At 42.4% G+C, this 19370-nt stretch overlaps 1 protein-coding gene across 24 annotated transcripts in view; it reads left to right on the forward strand.

Annotated features, from left to right (window-relative positions):
• The window catches only part of NRXN1 (neurexin 1), a 1214702-nt gene that overhangs the window by 108097 nt on the left and 1087235 nt on the right, over positions 1 to 19370 (forward strand). For 11 of the 24 annotated variants that reach the window (XM_065401764.1, XM_065401750.1, XM_065401752.1 and 8 more), the window contains exon 4: positions 281 to 292. The exons of the other annotated variants lie outside the window; for them this stretch is intronic. In XM_065401764.1, the coding sequence (XP_065257836.1) occupies positions 281 to 292 (12 nt within the window). The remainder of the gene's footprint in view (positions 1 to 280; positions 293 to 19370) is intronic. 24 annotated transcript variants of the gene reach the window in all.

Consider the following 19370-nt stretch of genomic DNA (forward strand, 5'->3'; position numbering starts at 1 on the left):
ATTGTTTGTCACTTCTGTGTCACACTTTTTAAAAAAAGCATGGGTTACTTCTGTGTTCCTCTGCATGTTCATGATTGGAACAAATAAACTAAATTCCCAATATGACACTGATTGCATCTCCATTTGTCTATAAACACTTACTTTAAGCTTTCTCTTTTCATGTTCAGATACTATTGCATTTACATATACTCATGACTCTTACTGTTGTTTCTCTCCTCTTCTTTATTCTCTCTTTGTCTGGAAATGCTTTCTTCATGGAACCATTTCATCAAATCCATAGGTAAAAGTAAAGGTACTACATGATTTTCTTTCTTTTAAATTCCATCTGTATACTTTAAATTATGTCTGAGTTATGCAAATGTATTTAGAGCTTTTTGCACTGATAATGTGAGGTAGGTATATTTTTACAAAATTATTTCCTGAACATCAAGGTAAGGAAAAATAGTGGGTTTTTTAAAAGTTTGACCTGCTTTTTGAAGTTTGCCTTTTATTTACGAGAAATTTAAAGCAATTGTACATAGCCATAATAAATGAACCTAAAATTATAGTATATAGTCATGATGAATTAACAGCATTTGAGGTATGAATGCTCCTGTTCTCAGTGAATAGTAGTCTACACTATTAGACCGACATAAGCACAATGTCGCCAAACACTGACACAGTGGAGGTAATCTGTCCAGGGCCAATCCATACCTTGATGTAAGTCTAAGCATGAATAGCACTGACTTCAAGAAGTCCCCGCTATGAGCTGGTTACCTGTTTATCTGTAAGATTTTTCTTATCAATATTAGCTTTGTACATACTGAAGTGAGAATGGGACATGGAGAGATGAGGAGGAGCAGACAACAAAGCAAAGTACGGTTTTATTGGATTTTCTTCCCCCTTCTTTTTCTTGGTATGAGAACAAATCAAGCCAGGTATACTGTACTTCATTGCGTCACTTGGTAAGTCTGATGTAGAACATATGCAATAACATCAAGAATTTTAATATTCTAAAGAAATACCAGCTTCTGCTCCCGGTGTACTAGTTCAGACCATCAAGTATGTATTTTTTTATTTATGTTGTGAAATTAGCCTGCACATACTAAATGCTCCTAAATCTGTTCTTATTGATCATTATAATATAGTTTTACTCATTTTGGTGAGCATGTGTCAGGAAGTGCCTGTTCCTGCTATTCGTCCTATGCTTTGGCTTTCTGGTTGTATTTTACAGTACAAACTAGACAACACAGAAGCGTGTTGAATGTGTTTGCACTTTGTGTGCCTTCGAACAAAGAGTGTGCATGTAACACAAAACTGTAATTCTAGCACCATTAGTTCTATGGTGTGCATTATAGTTCTTCACATCAGCCTGCTTGAAAAGAGTGTGCATCTGATTATACACGGGGCCTAATATTTAATGGGTTATATGAGTTCTGGAGCTTTGAATCTTGTTGTTTTAGGAAATGTTTCAAACCAATGGAAGAAGAAACTGTTCTTAATACTTTGCATTATAGTTTGTACCAATTACCTTGTAACTCTAGCTTCCTTGATCAGCAAATGGTAGCTGCCTTGGGCATCACCTGTATCACAATACAGGTTTTACAATACTGGAGCGTTTTATGTGGTCTTTGAAACATACACCTCTACCCCTATATAACGTGACTCAATATAATACGAATTCGGATATAACGCGGTAAAGCAGCGCTCCGGGGGGGCAGGGCTGCGCGCTCCAGCGGATCAAAGCAAGTTCAATATAACGCAGTTTCACCTATAACACGGTAAGATTTTTTGGCTCCCGAGGACAGCATTATTTCGGGGTAGAGGTGTATTGTTAAGAAAATCATTCCATAGACTATCCTGCACACAGTATGCATCATGCAACAAACACCACAATGTTGTGATATATATCTATATATGTATATATTATGCATATAAATCATAACTGACATGCTAATACAGAAAGTAGAACATTTAGCAAATCATAATGGATGATTTCTGGGGGGAAAAAACAAAAAACATGATGTTCTTGTACCTATTTAGGCAAAACATCTATTATTTTTTTTAAATTATATTTACAAAAAATGTAAAGTTAAAAGTTGCATGGAGAAAAGCTAGATTTAATATCTAATGATGTGCACTATGATACAACTAAAATATCAGAGCCATCAAACCTAGTAATTATTTGCCTGACTGTGGTATTCTTATGACATTTTGGTCTTTTATTATATTTATTCTGTTTATGTGGGAGTATTTATACTGATCTATGTTTTGATAGTTTCACCAACATTTGTTCTCCAAATATAGTATATTATGTAAAAATGCAAGAAAAGGAAAATAGGCATGTTCAAACATTTATAACATACAGTAGTGAGTAGCTGTATACATTGGGCCAGCTGAGGTAAATTGGCATAGTTCAATTGACTTTTGTTGAAGCTACACTAATTTACACCAGTTGAAATTTGGGCCTTGAAACATCAGATGTATAAAACTGCTATGACAAAACACCTTACAGCAGTGGTTCCCAAGCTTGTGCAGAGAAAGCTCCCATTGGCCTGGAGCAGCGAACTGCAGCCAGTGGGAGCCGCGATTGGCCAAACCTGCGGACGCGGCAGGTAAACAAACCGGCCCGGACCGCCAGGGGCTTTCCCTGCACAAGCGGTGGAACAAGTTTGGGAACCACTGCCTTACATTATAACAAACTTCAACCTAACAATTTGATGGGGCTTTTCATTGGGAAATTCCTAAGCCCTATTTAACTTTCCCATTCTAATTTGCATTTACTTTAGTGATAGCTACTGGCAATGATTGCAGACTTCTCTGTGCTAACATCAAGACCCAGCCCTCTCATATTTTAATTAAATATTTTGCTTTAAAGGTCAATTGGAAATGCAAGCAAACATATATCTTTTAGAAACTATGCAAAGATTTTCACTCCAAGATGCCTGATTGAGGAAGCTCAGACCTACTTAACCACCATTTTAGGACCTTAACCTGTGTTTCTTGTAGACCTTAAAACACTCAGTTAGTTTTATTGTATGGGGCTGGGCAAACAAAAATCAAAATAGTTTAAATTAACACCTTAAAAGAAGAAATAAAGATTTCCAAGTGTTTACACTGACCAAGTAATGTCTGAGATGATGGCCCAAATTTTGCTCTCCTATATAAGCATAACTCCCAAGAGGGGACTGCAAGATCAGACCCAAAATGGATTTTAAAAAATTGAAACACAGTGGTTAAGATTTTTAAAGCAGATTAGGTGATTTAGCAACAGACCTCCCATTGAAATTAATTGGAAAATTGTGGGTAAGTCCCCTAGTCAGCTTTGAAAAATTATTATTTTTCTTTTATTATTCTTTGCAAAATTATAAATATTCTCAAAGCAGTCACTGTCCTTTAGAGAAAGAAGGAGAACCTTGACAGAGGTCACTGCTTTTAGGTAAATGTCAGTACTCAAGGCCACATATCTTGATCCATTCACACAGCTGGTTGACACCACCAGGAACTGCACACAGATCAAGGGCCATTTAATCTAGTAACTCTGAGGAAATATAAACCCTGTTTTACATTATCTGTGATTCCTTTTTTTCTTTCTTACTTTTTTTTTTTTTTTTTTGTAAATGCTGTGTCAAAACCTAGCAGGAGCTGAGAACTTGCAACTCATATTGAAGAGAGTTGGTGTTGGCTTATATTTAATGAGCATTGCAGATGTTCACTCAGCTCTTTTTAGGATTTCATACATTGTGAACAACCAAAGTGTATAAAAGTGTTTGTACATTTAAAATTTATCTAACTGAATTATTATGTGGTACACATTAATATATATAAAGTAAGATAGCAACTAGGTTTGAAACATAAAATATTTACAGTTTTTGGTGACAAATCCTAATATAGTCTAGATCAGTGGTCACCAACCGGTCAATTACGATCGACTGATCGATCCTAGAGGATCTCCCAGTCGATCATGATCTTTGGTGGCGCAGCTTGGCTGCTGCTAAGGCAGGCTCCAGGCCTGCCCAAACCGCACGCCGCTCCCAGAAGTGGCCAGCCTGGCCCCGGGGGTTGGGTGGCAGGGGTCTCCCTCCGCGTGCTGTTCCTGCCTGCAAGCACCGCCCCCGCAGCTCCCATTGGTCGGGAGTGGAAAGCTGTGGCCAATGGGAGCTGTGGGTGTGGTACTTGCAGAGAGGGACAGTGCATGGAGCCATATTCCCCCGCGCCTCACCCCCTGGGGCCACAGGGGTATGTTGGCCTATTCTGGGAGTGGCGTGGGTCCGGGATAGGCAGGGAGGGGCAGCCACGCTATGCCACTGACCAGGAGCTGCCGGAGGTAAGTGCTGCCTGGTGGGAGGCTGCACCCCAAACCCCAGCCCTGAGCCCCCTCCCGGAGCCAGCACCCCAAACCCCTTCCTGTACCCCAACACTCTGCCCCAGCCCAGAGCTCCCTCCTGTACCCAAACTCCCTCCCAGAGCTTGCACCCTTCACCCCCTCCTGCACCCAAACCCCCTGCCCCAGGCTCAGCCCAGAGCCCCCTCCCACACTGCGAACCCCTCGGCCCCAACCCAGAGTCAGCACCCTCTCCCAAACCGCAACCCCCTACCCCAGTGAGTGAGGGTGAAGGAGAATGAGTGATGGAGGGGGGGGGGTGGATTGAGTGGGGCGAGGCTTTGGGGAAGGGGTGGGAACTCAGGGAAGGGGCGGGGTAGATCCTGGGATGCCCTTAAATTCAAAAAGTGTTCTTAGACGTAAAAAGGTTGGAGACCACTGGTCTATATAGATTATTTTATCATTTTTTTCTGAACTTTCATCTTATCTCCTTTTGGTGAGACTTCCCGCATACATAGTTGATCAAGGCTTATTTTGTATATTCCTACAAGCTATTTTGCCTGTGAACATAAATTAATGTTTTATTTTTCACAAGGAATGAAATGGTCATTTTAGTTATTGAAAGGAGTCACAAAGTGGTATTTACAGTGTAGTTACCACAACAAAATAAATGACTTCTGTGACCTTTTATTAATATTACTATTTTCAGAACCTATAATATGGATTTCTCATCTATATTTTGTTTTATGTAAATATTCTACTCTTCACTGTGTATTTTATTTAGAATAAAATACTTTGTTCCTGCTCCTGTTCTATTAGATTATTGGTTTAATATAGCTTTAAATCATGTATATTAGTAGGGCTGTCGATTAATCGCAGTTAACTCATGTGATTAACCACAGTTTTAATCACACTGTTAAACAATAGAATACCAATTGAAAATTATTAAATATTTTGGATGGTTTTCTACATTTTCAAATATATTGATTTCTGTTACAACCCAGAATACGAAGTGTACACTACTCACTTAATATTATTTTATTACAAATATTTGCACTGTAAAAATAATAAACAAAAGAAATAGTATTTTTCAATTCACCTCGTACAAGTACCATAGTGCAATCTCTTTATCGTGAAAGTGCAGGAGGGGCCATGGGGTGCTAGTTCCGGGAGGGGGCTCAAGGCTGGGGGCTGGGGTGCGGCCTCCTACCAGGCAGAACTTACCTCCAGTGGCTCCCGGTTGGCGGAGCAGCCCTGCAGCCCCGGCAGGCAGGGAGCCTCCCTTAGCAGCAGCCACACTGCACCGCCGGAGATCGCAATCGACTAGGAGATCCTCTAGGATCGACCAGTTGATCGCGATCAACTGGTTGGTGACCACTGCTTTAGAGCCTACAAGTCCACTCAGTCCTACTTCTTGTTCAGCCAGTCACTAAGAGAAACATTTATGGGAGATAATGCTGCCCACATCTTATTTACAATGTCACCTGAAAATGAGAACAGATATTTGCATGGCACTTTTGTAGCCAGCATTGCAAGGTATTTTACATGCCAGATCTGCTAAACCACTGGTCTCTTGTGCTGTAGTGTGGCTGCCGCTAAGGCAGGCTCCGTGCCTGCCCCCGCCCCACACCACTCCCAGAAGTGGCCAGTGCGGCCCTGGGGGCGGGGCAGGCAGGGGTCTCCCTCCATGTGCTGCTCCTGCCTGCAGGCAATGCCCCCGCAGCTCCAATTGGCCAGGAACATGTCCCTCCATCCCCCCAAGGGGCCACAGGGACACGTTGGCCCCTTCCGGGAGCTGCGTGGGGTCAGGGTAGGCAGGGAGCCTGCCTTAGCGGCAGCCACGCTACACCACCAGCCAGGAGCTGCTGGAGATAAGTGCTGCCCAGCGGGAGGCTGCACCCCAACCCTCAGCCCTGAGCCCCCTCCAGGAGCTAGCACCCTGTACCCCCTCCTGCACCCCAACCCTCTGCCCAAAGCTCAGCCCACAGCCCCCTCCCACATTGTGAACCCCTTGGTCCCAGCCCAGAGCCCGCATCCCCTCCTGAACCCCAACCCCCTACTCCAGCCCGGTGAAAGTGAGTGAGGGTGGGAGAGAGTGAGAAATGGAGGGGGGGATGGAGTGAGCAGGTCAGGGATTTGGGGAAGGGGTGGGGCCTTGAGGAAGGGGTGGGGTAGATCCTGGGTTGCCCTTAAATTCAAAAAGTGACCTTGGCTGTAAAAAGGTTGGAGACCACTGTGCTAAACATTAATGCTTTCGCCACCATTCCAGAGGACATGTTTCCATGCTGATGACGCTCATTAAAATAATAATGCGCAAATTAAGTTTGTGACTGAATCCCTTGCGGGGAGAATTGTATGTCTCCTGCTCTGTGTTTTACCCTCATTCTGCCATATATTTCATGTTATAGCAGTCTTGGACGATGACTCAGCATGTTGTTCATTTTAAGAACACTTTCACTGCAGTTTTGACAAAACTCAAGGAAGGTACCAATGTGAGATTTCTAAAGAAAGCTACAGCACTCGACCTAAGATTTAAGAATCTGAAGTGCCTTCCAAAATCTGATCGGGACGTGGAACATACTTTCAGAAATCTTAAAAGAGCAACACTCCAATGCAGAAACTACAGAACCTGAACCACCAAAAAAGAAAATCAACCTTCTGCTGGTGGCATCTGACTCAGATGATGAAAATGAACATGTGTTGGTCTGCTCTGCTTTGGATTGTTATTGAGCAGAACCCATCATCAGCATGGACGCATGTCCTCTGGAATTGGTGGTTGAAGCATGAAGGTTCATATGAATCTTCATTGCATCTGGCACATAAATATCTTGCAACGCTGACTATAACAGTGCCCTGCAAACACCTGTTCTCACTTTCAAGTGATGTAAACAAGAAGTGAGCAGCATTATCTCCTGAAAATGTAAACAAACTTGTTTGTCTGAGTGATTGGCTGAACAAGAAGTAGGACTGAGTGAATTTGTAAGCTCTAAAGTTTTACATTGTTTTATTTTTGAATGCAGTTATTTTTGTACATAATTCTACATTTGTAAGTTCAGCTTTCATGATAACGATATTGCAGTGCACGACTTGTATTAAGTGAATTGAAAAATACTATTTATTTTATTTTTACAGTGCAAATATTTATAATAAAAATAAATATAAAAGTGAGAACTGTACATTTTGTATTCTGTGTTGTAATTGAAATCAATATATTTGAAAATGTGGAAAACATCCAAAAATATTTATATAAGTAGTATTCTATTATTGTTTAACAGCGCGATTACCTTGTGATTAATCACTATTTAATCATGATTATTTTTTAATCGCTTGACAGCCCTACATATCATTTAAGTCCATAAGAAACTAATATATGGTATCAAGCTAAGCAATAGCTGTTTCTACAAAGCCTAACAATGCAGCTGACACTTTATTAGATTACAGATTTTTGATTTGACTGGCACAATGTATGTAAATGCTGAGAAAAGACTTCAGAGTGTCTAATGTTTGTGTCTATTTCCTAAATAATGTCAACTAAATTCTGCATTGAACAATCCCATACACAACCCGTATAATGTAAATAGGATTCTGTTGGGTGTATGTCAGTGCAAAATTTGGCCATCTTATAAGGCTAATTGGAGAATACAGTATAATAATCATGAGGGCAAAAAGACCATGGAGAATTTAAATACTTCAAAAAAGTCCTCATATAAATGTCAGTATTGTATGGTTTACTGAATTCTATTAATTGCTATTGGTAAATTGATACTTTTGTTCCTGCTGAATAGTATTTTACTGCAGTTATCTCCACTGAAATCAGTTGGTGAAATCTTGGCTCTGTTGAAGTCAATACTAAAACTCTGTTTGGCTTTAGTGGGGACAGAGGTTCACTGGTAGAATAAGTTGCTACCCAATATGATTAAGGGTATTAGAATATTGCCCTGTGTGGTTATCCTGCATTTCCTTTAATGAGGTTCAACACACTTGGGTGTGAAATCCTGGCCCCAGTGAAGTAAATGCGGGTTTTGCCATTCAAGTCAGCTAAGATTTCACTCTGGATGTGCTTCCCTAAGTTTTTCCTTTGTCTCCAAAAGAGAGAGAAAGAAGTTTTGGCCTCTTACTTCCAAGATATTGTTAGCCTTCTGTAGGTCTTGGAAAGTCTACTTCTTAAATCTGCTAGTGACACTATCTTGTCCAAGTAGGTTGAAAGATAAACTATTGTTAAACTTTACTGGACTCAGTGCAGATGCATTACTTTAAGACTTTCAGACAGAGGGGATTTTCATTGTTTGAGAATGTAAACAATTAAAAACTATGATATGCTCAACTACTGAACTTCATGATTGTCTCTATTTACAGGAAAGAATAAATCACTGAAGTTTTAAAATTTCTCAAATTTATTAAACATGTAATGGGACACAAATATTTTGACAGGCTTAAACATAAATAGGACCTAAACATCATGGAACTTTTGAAACCATTCTAAGTTAATTTTCTTAAAAGTATTTAACACTAAGGAACTTTAAAAAATAAATAAAAAATAAGGAACTTAATGTAAAACATCTGAAAATGTGTGCGTTCCATACGCGTGCCAAAATGGAACAAAGTCTTAATCTGTTCCTCTGTGGGAAGTATCAGCAAAATATCAGTTTCCATTGAGAGAGATTCACAGTTATGGAGAGACTATAATGAAACAGTGACAGGTATTTCTAAATGTTATGAAAATTACATTTGTGTCTATGTGTGTGAATTTCTCTCTCTCACACACACATACACACATACGCCTTTTTGTGTGCACTCTCTCCTGTAAATATTTATCTTGCTATCCACATGACTTATAGCTAATCTCTCCAGTTTTCCCTGAAATATCTCATTGAAATATATTCCAAAGTACTTCATCACAAGAGTGAGATACTTAACTACATAAAAATTGCATTACATTAAATCAAAATGAGTGACTCATGTTTCATATGAGTGAGAACTAGCAGGTCTATAATGTTGAAGTTGAAGTTGCAGTTGCAGATGCATCTTTGCTGAGTTATGAACAATTAATGCTCCATAAAGAGAAAACCAGCAGCATAAAATGACTGTTCCAAGAAGTTTCTGGATAAATTATGTGGCTAAGGAAAAATCAGTCATTATCAGAAGCAGAACTGGAAGTTGTATCTTGAGACTCAGATACCCACAACATGAACTTAAGATATTGGAGTCATGATCAGAAGCATGAATGAGAGAGTTTAGGGATATGATGACAATTTAGGAATGTTTAAACAGAAGACAGAAAGAATTTTAAAAAAAAATCTGGGAAAAGTCAGCACACAGACCATCAATCCTAGCACTTCTTCACCACTGAAATACAATATTTCTCTTATTGCTAAGCTTCCTGATCTTATTCACAGCCATCACTATATTTATTCTAGGTCTCATTCTGGTCCCTTCCTGGAAAGGAGACAAGATCGGGCTGGGACTGCTAGGGTTTTCAAGTCAAAATATTGTTTTATTTGAAAAAAAAGGTAGTTATGGGTGTGATCTAGAAAACATTGCAGAAAAAGTTGGATGTATTCAAGATTTAAGCTTCTTGAAAGAACAAATAACAAATATTTCAGAGTGAGTTGAGCAGACCAAGCATACACTATCTCAAAACCACATCAAAGCTCTTTCAAGAAGGAAGATATGAATTCCAGTCCAAAAAGTAGATTGGGATTTAGTGAAGTCAGAAAAGAGAAAAACTGTCAGGGTGGAGAGCATGAAAACCTTTCTGTGCAGTTAGACAACAAAGAAGAATTTTAAAGCAGCAAAACTAGTTTTTTTTATGCATCATTGCATACTTCACTTTTGTAATTTATGTTGGAGAAAAAGAGTTGGAAGGTACATCAGATACAAGATAGCAATCCTAGGGTTTTCTGTTGGCATATGCTTTTCATGCTTAACTTAACCTCTTCTTCCAGCATTCAACAAATATTGAGCCAAATGCATCCCTCATGTAACTGCAATCTCTTCAATAGAGTAGCACTAGGATTAAATCTGGCCCATTAGGTCTACTATAGCAGCAAGATGAAATGAAGCCAACAAATGTGAGGTCATATTCGGATCTCAATTACACTAGCGTAAACCAGATGTAACTCATCTGAAATCAGTGGATTTATTTTTGATCTCACTTATACTGGTGAAATTCAATTCATTTTGATGTTAAAGAAATCAGAATCCAGCTCAGTGGAGTTAAACCGGTGTGAAACTAGGTGAACTGAAAGGAGAACTAGGACCAAGGTAGTTGCTCTAGGGGTGGGATTTTAAAAAATGCTCAGGATTGGCCTAATTCTGATGCCATTAAAATCAGTGGTAAAAGTCCCATTGTCTTTCCTGGCAAAAGAGGCAGGCCATGTTGAGTGATTTTGCAAATCCCAACCTAAATTTACACTGGTGTGACTGAAATCAGAATGTGGGCCCAGGCTCTGCAAGTACATACTTACATGTAGAATGGATCTTAAACAAAATTAGAAAAATATATTTAAATGGTGTGGATAGGGTCAGATTATTCTAAAAAAAAATAGGTGTGTGCAACATTTATAACATACTCTGTAGCTGTACTACACTGATTTTTAAGATGAATGGAGCTTGCATGATAAGTCACCAAAGACAAAACAGTAGGTTAGGGGTGGGGTTGTTTGTTTTTTTGTTTTGTTTTTTACTGGCATCAAATTCCTTTCCTTTAAAATACCTAGTTGTGCTGAGTGTAGTAATAAGGTCTCACTCCTCACATCAAAGCCTTCCACCTCAACATCAGCCCTAACTATTTGAGATGTCTTCTGTTTCCTCTGCCATGATCCCCTCAACAGCTGTATTCCTCTTGAACAAAGAAATGGTGAAATAATCAAGACAGGCTTATGAGCACAGAAGACAGAACTTTTGCAGGAGCTTCACAGGATTATGGAACTCATTACATTCAGAATTCCTAACTTCACTACATTCAGAAGTAAAAGCAAAACTCACATATTTGACTTAGGTTTCCCTCTAAGTTCTCCACACTCACTAAAAATGACCAAACTATTTTTTCTACAGATTGGGAAAAGCGAGAGAGAGAGATTTGGCCTAACTCTTTTTGAGCTCATTTATTCCATTAAAGACAACAAAGTCATATGATGGGGGAAATGGTGGAAAAGTGTGGAGTATCAGCCCTATTATTGATTCTTCTCCCACCACAGCCACTGCACTGATTCTTCTCCCACCACAGCCACTGCACTGAAATCAGAGTAGTTACATCAGTTGATGTAACTACTCTGATTTCAGTGCAGTGGCCTTTGATTTACACCACTATAAGTAAGAGGGGAATCAGGGTCATGTTTTATACTACTTTGCCATTGACACTCATTTATATCAGTTTTCTGATCATCATGTATTTGACATTTAATTTACAGCACTGCCTGCGTCACTGGTGAATTTGACAGAGTCTTCTATAGGTATTGCCTCTTCCTTTCTTCAGGATTTTGCCCCTGAGAAACAGAAATACCTAGACCCAATTCTCTGATCTGCTCTGGCTTCTTGTGACAGACAGCCAGTGCATCTGGCAATCCAGTGAACATGGAGCCCTCATGTTTCTCCTACATTGAAGGAATCTCCAGTTAGAGTGAGGCCACCCTAGCAACCGTTGGGCCCCACCATAGGTGCATGTCCTCACAACCTAATGATCTTTGACTGCTTTGTCTCCTGGCAACTGGTCATAGATTAGAGTAGCCTATTTATGGTGAGGCAAGCCTCACATCAGGGGTATCCAAGACTGGCAAAAAGCCATTTTTATCTCATCCATCTGGGCAGTCACTGAATGCTCCTCAGACAGAGCAGGGAATGGGGGATAATGGCCCCCATTGTCTTAATATATCAGCACCTCACAAGTATTTACATTTACAAATACTTTACTTATTTCCACCTTCATTGGACCAGTGGTAAGGCTATATATCTCCACTGAAAATGGCTCAGGTAGTATCTCAAAGGTGCCATACAAGTGCCTGGATAATTACTGCCAAAGGGTAAAACTGCAGACTAGTATAAAACAAGTGTGAGAGTACAAGATCCACCCCCATCTCTATTTAACTTAATCTACCTAATCTCCAACACTGCCAGAACTAAATTCAACCCATCCCTCCCATGTGGATTTTACTTAACAGTGGTGTGAACTTGGAGTACCTTCATTGTACTTAGTGAACTTACATTGTTGTGAGACCATGAATTCCAATGGGAGTTGAGCCTGCTTCAGTTATGAGCTGAATTTGGTCCTCTTACTTGACATTCCATCACTGGAGTTCTCTGTCGTGGATTGAATCTTAACCGTGATATCTATGTGCAGTTTTGTGAGAAAATTGCTCTTCAGAAGAGAATTACAAAATGTATTAAAGGGTGCAATCTTTGGGGGAGGAGAGAGGGCATTATTATTTCAAAGTAAACCTGGGAATTGGAAAGTTTCTTTGACTTCCAGGACATGTTCTGCATAGCTGTAGAAGATTTAAAAAAAATATGTAAGAGATCTTTTCCCACTACCAGATATTCTAGTCCCCAAAGATAGAGGAAAAGGAGGCTATGTTCTCAATTCACTGAAATGTCATCATAAAACCCTGTATCCCTATGAGTCAATCCCAGTCCTAGAGGACAAACTCTTCTTATTTCTAATAGCATAAACACATTTAAACAAACAAACAAACAAAAAACACCTCGCAAAGGGTTCTGGAAACCATCCAGCTCTGCTAGGCCTCATGAGTTTATACCTCAGAATTGTCACTTCCTGGAGTCTTCTGGGGGATGCGGGGGGGGGGGGGGGGGAGGAGAATAATAAAAGGCTGCCATGTCTGAGGCCATAAATCATTTAAGCAAGTGTGTCATATCATCTATTCTTCCAGAAAAAAAGAAAAATGATGTTATTCAATTTTATTCATTGCTCTCAAATAGATAGGTGGATTCTGCACTGTGTTGTCCCTGAAATGGATAACCCTTTTAAAGAAACATGTTTTTCAGAATTACTGTTCCTATTGGACTGTGATACAAGTATTACAACCAAAGGCATAACTGATATGATCAGTCTCAGGACACGTACAAAATCTGTATGTCCAGTCTTTCTCTTCTTTTAAATGTGTTACCCACAAAAATTTGCATATTTCTAAATCATGCTAGTTACCCACTTTCTGATACAGGGATGTGCCTGTACATCTCCACCTAACTGGTATTCTCCTGAGTCAGAAGAGCCAGAATCAGAGAATCTAAAAATACATATTTTAGACTCCTAGAAGCTAATCTACATAATCTTCATCAAAACCAATTATTTTATAGGCAATAAAAGCACAGAATTTGGCTCAAAGTTGAGTTATTGACACCCTTTGAAATCCCATTGATGTCAGAAGTATTGCATATGGTGTATTTCAGCACATAATATGACTGTTTGGATTATAAACCGCATTATATCGAACTTGCTTTGATCCGCCGGAGTGCGCAGCCACCCTCCCCCCCCCCCCCCCCGGAGCGCTGCTTTACCGCGTTATATCCGAATTATATCGGGCCGCGTTATATTGGGGTAGAGGTGTACTAGGACCACATTATGCCATTAATGAAGTATGTGCCAAACTGGAGTAACTCCTGTGATTTCAATGGAGTTACACCCAGGTAACAGTGATCAGAATTTCCCCCTAGACTCTTCTGTATTAAGTGTATGTGAGGTGGGAAGTGAGGGAATAGAATGAAATAGGCACAATGTTGTCTACAATATCAATAAAGGAAGGCCTTTTTTTGCTGACAGCCAATTTGATTCATCAGTGTTTCATACTTCAAAGGTCATTTTGTTATCAATATGGTAAATAAAGGAGCATGGAATGAAATAACTCTGGGTAACAGACACCCTCTTAAAATTTAGGAAGGACTATAATTCCATTATTTGCTATGACATCCTACATACTATTCTTTTGTGTATGCTCCTTTAAAAATCTTTATCTCAGAGATCAGATCAGATAAGTATTTCTTAGGGGAGTAGAGAGTAGTTTCCTCTAATAAATTTAGCAGATTGAGAATGATAGTAGCAGCCAGGGCCAGCTCCAGGCACCAGCTTGTCAAGCAGGTGCTTGGGGCGGCCACTCCAGAGAGGGGCGGCACGTCCAGCTATTCGGCGGCAATTCGGCGGACGGTCCCTCACTCCCGCTCGGAGCGAAGGACCTCCCTCCGAATTGCTGCCACAGATCGCGATCGCAGCTTTTTTTTTTTTTTTTTTTTTTTGGCTGCTTGGGGTGGCCAAAACCCTGGAGCCAGCCCTGGTGGCAGCCATTAAAACCTACAGCTACAGTTTTATAAAGCTTGGCCTGAGGTCAGACCCCAACACATGGTAAATTTCAGAGCCTCCAAACTCCTAAGTCCCATAGTTTTAGTTTAAAAGCTGAACACAATGTTACAAGACTTATGAACCTTTCCATTCACATTTATCCTTCACTTATCAATTAAATAGCCTTCTGTAATCATAATATGCTCAGACAGAAGATGGAAAGAGTTGAAGGCTGTGCCAGTGCAGGACTTATTTGTTCAGTTTCACAAGGGCAAAACAATGATCTTTATTCTTCAAACTTCATACCTAAAGTTAACAATCAGTTTTACTATAGCCAAGAAATGATACTTCTATTCATTTTCTGAATCTCAAGAGCACAAGAGAGAGAGAGTTTGCAATTCCTTGATGAAAGTCTTGAAAATCTGACTAAAAAGCAACCTATATTTTTTCTGTAAGTCAGATAAGGTTTGATGCACCAAGGAAAGGTCAGACTACTTTTGGCTTTCTTCATGCATTACATATACAGTGAACAGTAAGCCATTAGGTGTTCCTGAGTAAATTCAACATGGGAAGGAGCCACTTCCTGAACATTTGTATCATATCCAAGACAAGAAGGAAAGTAACTTGGATCTTAGACAACACTTTTATAGTAATATGTTGTTTTTTCCTTTATGGAAGAAAATAAGTTATTTATGTTCTATCATTCACCAGTAACTTCTCTGGCAGGCTATGTGTAGAATTCTGTTTCCAGCTCTGAAAATCTCACTGCCTGATTTTAGACACATCACAATCAGTGGTGGATTACCACAGGGGCCAACGGGGCCCCTGCGCAGGGGCACCAGCCAATTTGGGGCCCCTGGAAAAATCTCCCCTCACCATGGCCCCAGGGCTGGAGCGGCCCCAGGGCACAGAGCTTCTCCAGTCTTAGTGCCACAATGGGGGGGGAGGGGTGAGGACTGAGTGGGGCTGTGGGGGGGGGGGCGGAACAGGGGCAGGGCAGGCGGACGGGGTGGAGCAGGGCCACAGTTCTGGTGCCAGGGTGCCAGCCAGCCACCCCCCCTTGCTCTGGCCCAGGCCCCAGGAGGATCTGTGACTGATCCCAATTTATCAGGGTCTCAGGGCTAGATCCACAAAATGACTTAGGTGTTGCAATGCTCAGCATTACACCAACTAACTTTTAGGAGGTTTGCCACCTAGTAGCATCTGCAGATCCAAGATGCTGGCCAATAAGAAACCTAAGGAAAGGGGTGGGTCCTAACCTCTGCCCCTCAAAGGGTCTTTAGCACCGAGACTCAGGTCAGAGGGAGGCACCTAGCTCCATTTGGGATTCAACACCTAAGCCATGCTTTTATGAAATGTTGTCATTGCTGCCCTTATAACCTTTAGCCCAGTGGTGAGGGCACTCACACAAGAAAGAATGTGGAAGACCTCAGTTCAATTCCTCCATCTATCTCATGTGGAGCCACAATCTGTGTGTGGGTCTCACATTTAAGGAAAGTGCCCTAACTACTGATCTATGGGATATTCATGTGTGGGACTTCTCTCCTGTTGAAGCTGTTCCATTGTGTATAAATAATTAAAGACCTATTGGGCCAGAGAGAGACTAGGAATGACTGTATAGTCCAGTGGTTAGAGCAGTTACCTTGTCCTCCTCCTCCCTTGGCCATTTTGTGTAGATTTAAGCACGCTCAGAGCATGCCTACTGAATCCGGCTGGAGGCAGGCCAGAAAGGCGGGGGTGGAGCTGGGAGGTATAGGGCTGGCTGCAAGACTGATGTGCTTCCTGGAGTTCCTCTCTGACAGAACTGTCTGTTGTGCATTAGCAGGAGTTTGAGGAGCCTATTGGGCTTAGGGATGAGATAGACACCGAGAATAAATTGGCTCTGCATATACTCACTGGCAGAAACTTAGGATCCTAAAGGACTTTAATTGTTGAAATTTAGATGTCTAGGGACTTCAGGCATCTCCAGGATTAGGCAGCAGTTCAGCAGGGATTTTGAGGATCTCAGAGGGTCCTAGACTCCAGGTTCCAGCCCACGTCTGAACCTTTACACTGCAATTAAACAGTCCTGCAGCCTGATCCCTGCAAGCCTGTCAGCTGGTATGGGCCAACTGTCAGTTTTTAACTGCAGTGTAGACATACCCTTAGATTTTTAGCAGCTAATACTGGTAGTATTTGGAAGGAACATTGCAGGGAGGGATGTGTGGGGAAGGTGGTAAGCAGTAGAGTGATGAGAATGAGATGGGGACGAGACCGGAGAGAGAGAGGGAGAAGAGATTAGTGACACGGACGAAAGAGAAAAACCAGGACATGAAATGAAGAGAGTATGTCCTACCCTAATGACTGCACCTCTTTTCAGTCAGACAAGGAGCACTGCCCTCAGGAAAGACAGTTCAAGCAGGACTGGGTTCGGGGATCATCTAACCTAAGGTTAAAAAAATAGAAGTAACATGTTTACTTATAAACTTTGCCCCCAACTTTTCACAGTGTGGTCCCTATTTTTTGTCATTGGTGGAAGGAAGTACAATTGCAATCAATTTCTGAAATGGACCTTGAGATAGACTAAATGCTTTAAGATTCTCTAGTGAAAAATTCTGTCATCTGGGCCAAATTTTTAAGCCCAGTTACAACCTTTTTTGCACCACTCAGGTGGCATAAAGGGGCTCTATACAGTTGCTACTGCCCAACAGACAATTCTGCCAGAGGGGAACTCCCTGCTAGTGCATCTGTATTGATTCCAGGCCCTATTCCTGTCACCTCCCCCCTGCCTAGAAGGTGGAAAAAGGACATGCAGGAGTTCTTCTATGCTACACTGAGCTTTCACTAGGCTGGGATCCATTAAGGACTCTGCATGAGTTAAAGCTGTTCCTTAGAGTGAGTTTGTAGTATATGTTCTTCATTTAATCTTTCAGTTTTGCTGGCTAGCACTGTAATTCATTATTAAACTATGGGAATAAAAATAGAGACTGCCAGGGAGCAACTTATACTCAGAGCAAACAGCTTATTCTCTCTCCTTCCTGAGAGGAAGTATTAAACAAAGTACTAAAAATCTACAGAAACCACGGCTCTGATTCTCCACTGCCTTATAATCGGCAAAGTCATTTACACCTGTGCAACATGAATATGAAATGTTACCATCTTTATTGGGTAGCATTTTACACACTGGTTTTGTGCAGGTGTAAATGATTACCCAAAGAGCCAGGGCCGGCTCCAGGCACCAGCCTACCAGGCATGTGCTTGGGGCGGCACCTGGACGGGGGCGGCGCTCCGGCCGGCCGGGGAGAGCGGGGCCGCCCTCCCCTGGCGCTCCGGCCGGTCGGGGAGAGCGGGGCCCGCAGTGGGCTCGCCGCCGGGGAGAGCGGAGCCGCGGCGGGCTCGCCGCCCTCCCCCCGGCGCTCCGGCCGGCTGGGGAGAGCGGGGCCGCGGCCGGGCTCTCCGCCCTCCTCCCGGCGCTCTGGCCGGTCGGGGAGAGCGGGGCCCGCAGCAGGCTCGCCGCCGGGGAGAGCGGAGCCGCGGCGGGCTCACCGCCCTCCCCCCGGTGCTCCGGCCGGTCGGGGAGAGCGGGGCCCCGGCCGGGCTCTCCGCCCTCCTCGCGGCGCTCCTGCCACCGGGGAGAGCGGAGCCGCGGCAGGCTCGCCGCCCTCCTCCCAGTGCTCCTGCCGCCGGGGAGAGCGCCCTTCCCCAGCTCGCCGCCCTCCCCCAGGTGCTCCTGCCGCCGTGGAGAGCGGGCCCGCGGCCGGGCTCTCCGCCCTCCTCCCGGCGCTCCGGCTGGTTGGGGAGAGCGGGGCTCCGGCCGGGCTCGCCGCCCTCCCCCCTTCCCGGCGCTCCTGCCATCGGGGAGAGCGGAGCTGCGGCGGGCTCACCGCCCTCCCCCCTTCCCGGCACTCCGGCCGGTCGGGGAGAGCGGGGCCGCGGCCGGGCTCGGCGCCCTCCCCTGCTGCGCTCCCCGCCGGTGGGCGGGGGGAGGCTTTTTTGCCTGGGGCTGCAAAAAAGCCAGAGCCGGCCCTGCAAAGAGCACAGCAATAGAGAATGAAGGATTGGGGGTTAGAGCCTTAATGAGATGCCGAGTGCCTGTGTGGTGCCCCAATGAAGTCAGAAGGGCTCAGAGCAGGCAAAAGGGTCACCTGCTTGGAACTTACTGCTAGATTGAGGCCTAAGTTTGCAGATATCTTTTATTACGGGCCAGATTCTGGAAGCCGTCTCTGCCCATGGCTCACCAAAGTCCATGGAAGTTCTGCCTAAGAAGACCTGTATACATTAGTACTCATAAGATTATTGTGCTTACTATTGTTTCCCTCAAGCAAATAATGTTTCCTATTTATTCTAAAACATGTGTAACTAAAAGTACAACACCTGGCTTCAAAAGAGAAACCTCAATTAGAAAATATTTGCCTGTTCTTACTATCTGGTTCAGCATTTGGAATGTTTATTATTTTCAGATAATTAATTTAGTAGACAAATTGATAATTGTGTATCCTAAAGTATCACTCTAGGTGTTCTATCATGTTTTGAAGACTGAAATACACTAATTGACCGCATTTTTCCCCCCATTAGTAGTAATTAGAAAATTCTGTAGATTTCACATGAGATTATAGTAATCTGAACAAAGTTTTGTGCCTAATAAAAATAAACAAATTTCCCCTTGTTATATTGTCTCCCATTTTGTCAGAACCTTTCCTGCTAGGAAACAATGATTCTCCACTTTCCCAATGTATAAAATATTCCTGGTTGCAGAGTCTACATCATCATGCTAAGTGATTGGCAGATGAAACAGGAACA

This window comes from Emys orbicularis, chromosome 3 (assembly GCF_028017835.1).
Source record: "Emys orbicularis isolate rEmyOrb1 chromosome 3, rEmyOrb1.hap1, whole genome shotgun sequence".
Taxonomy (NCBI): Eukaryota; Metazoa; Chordata; order Testudines; family Emydidae; genus Emys; species Emys orbicularis.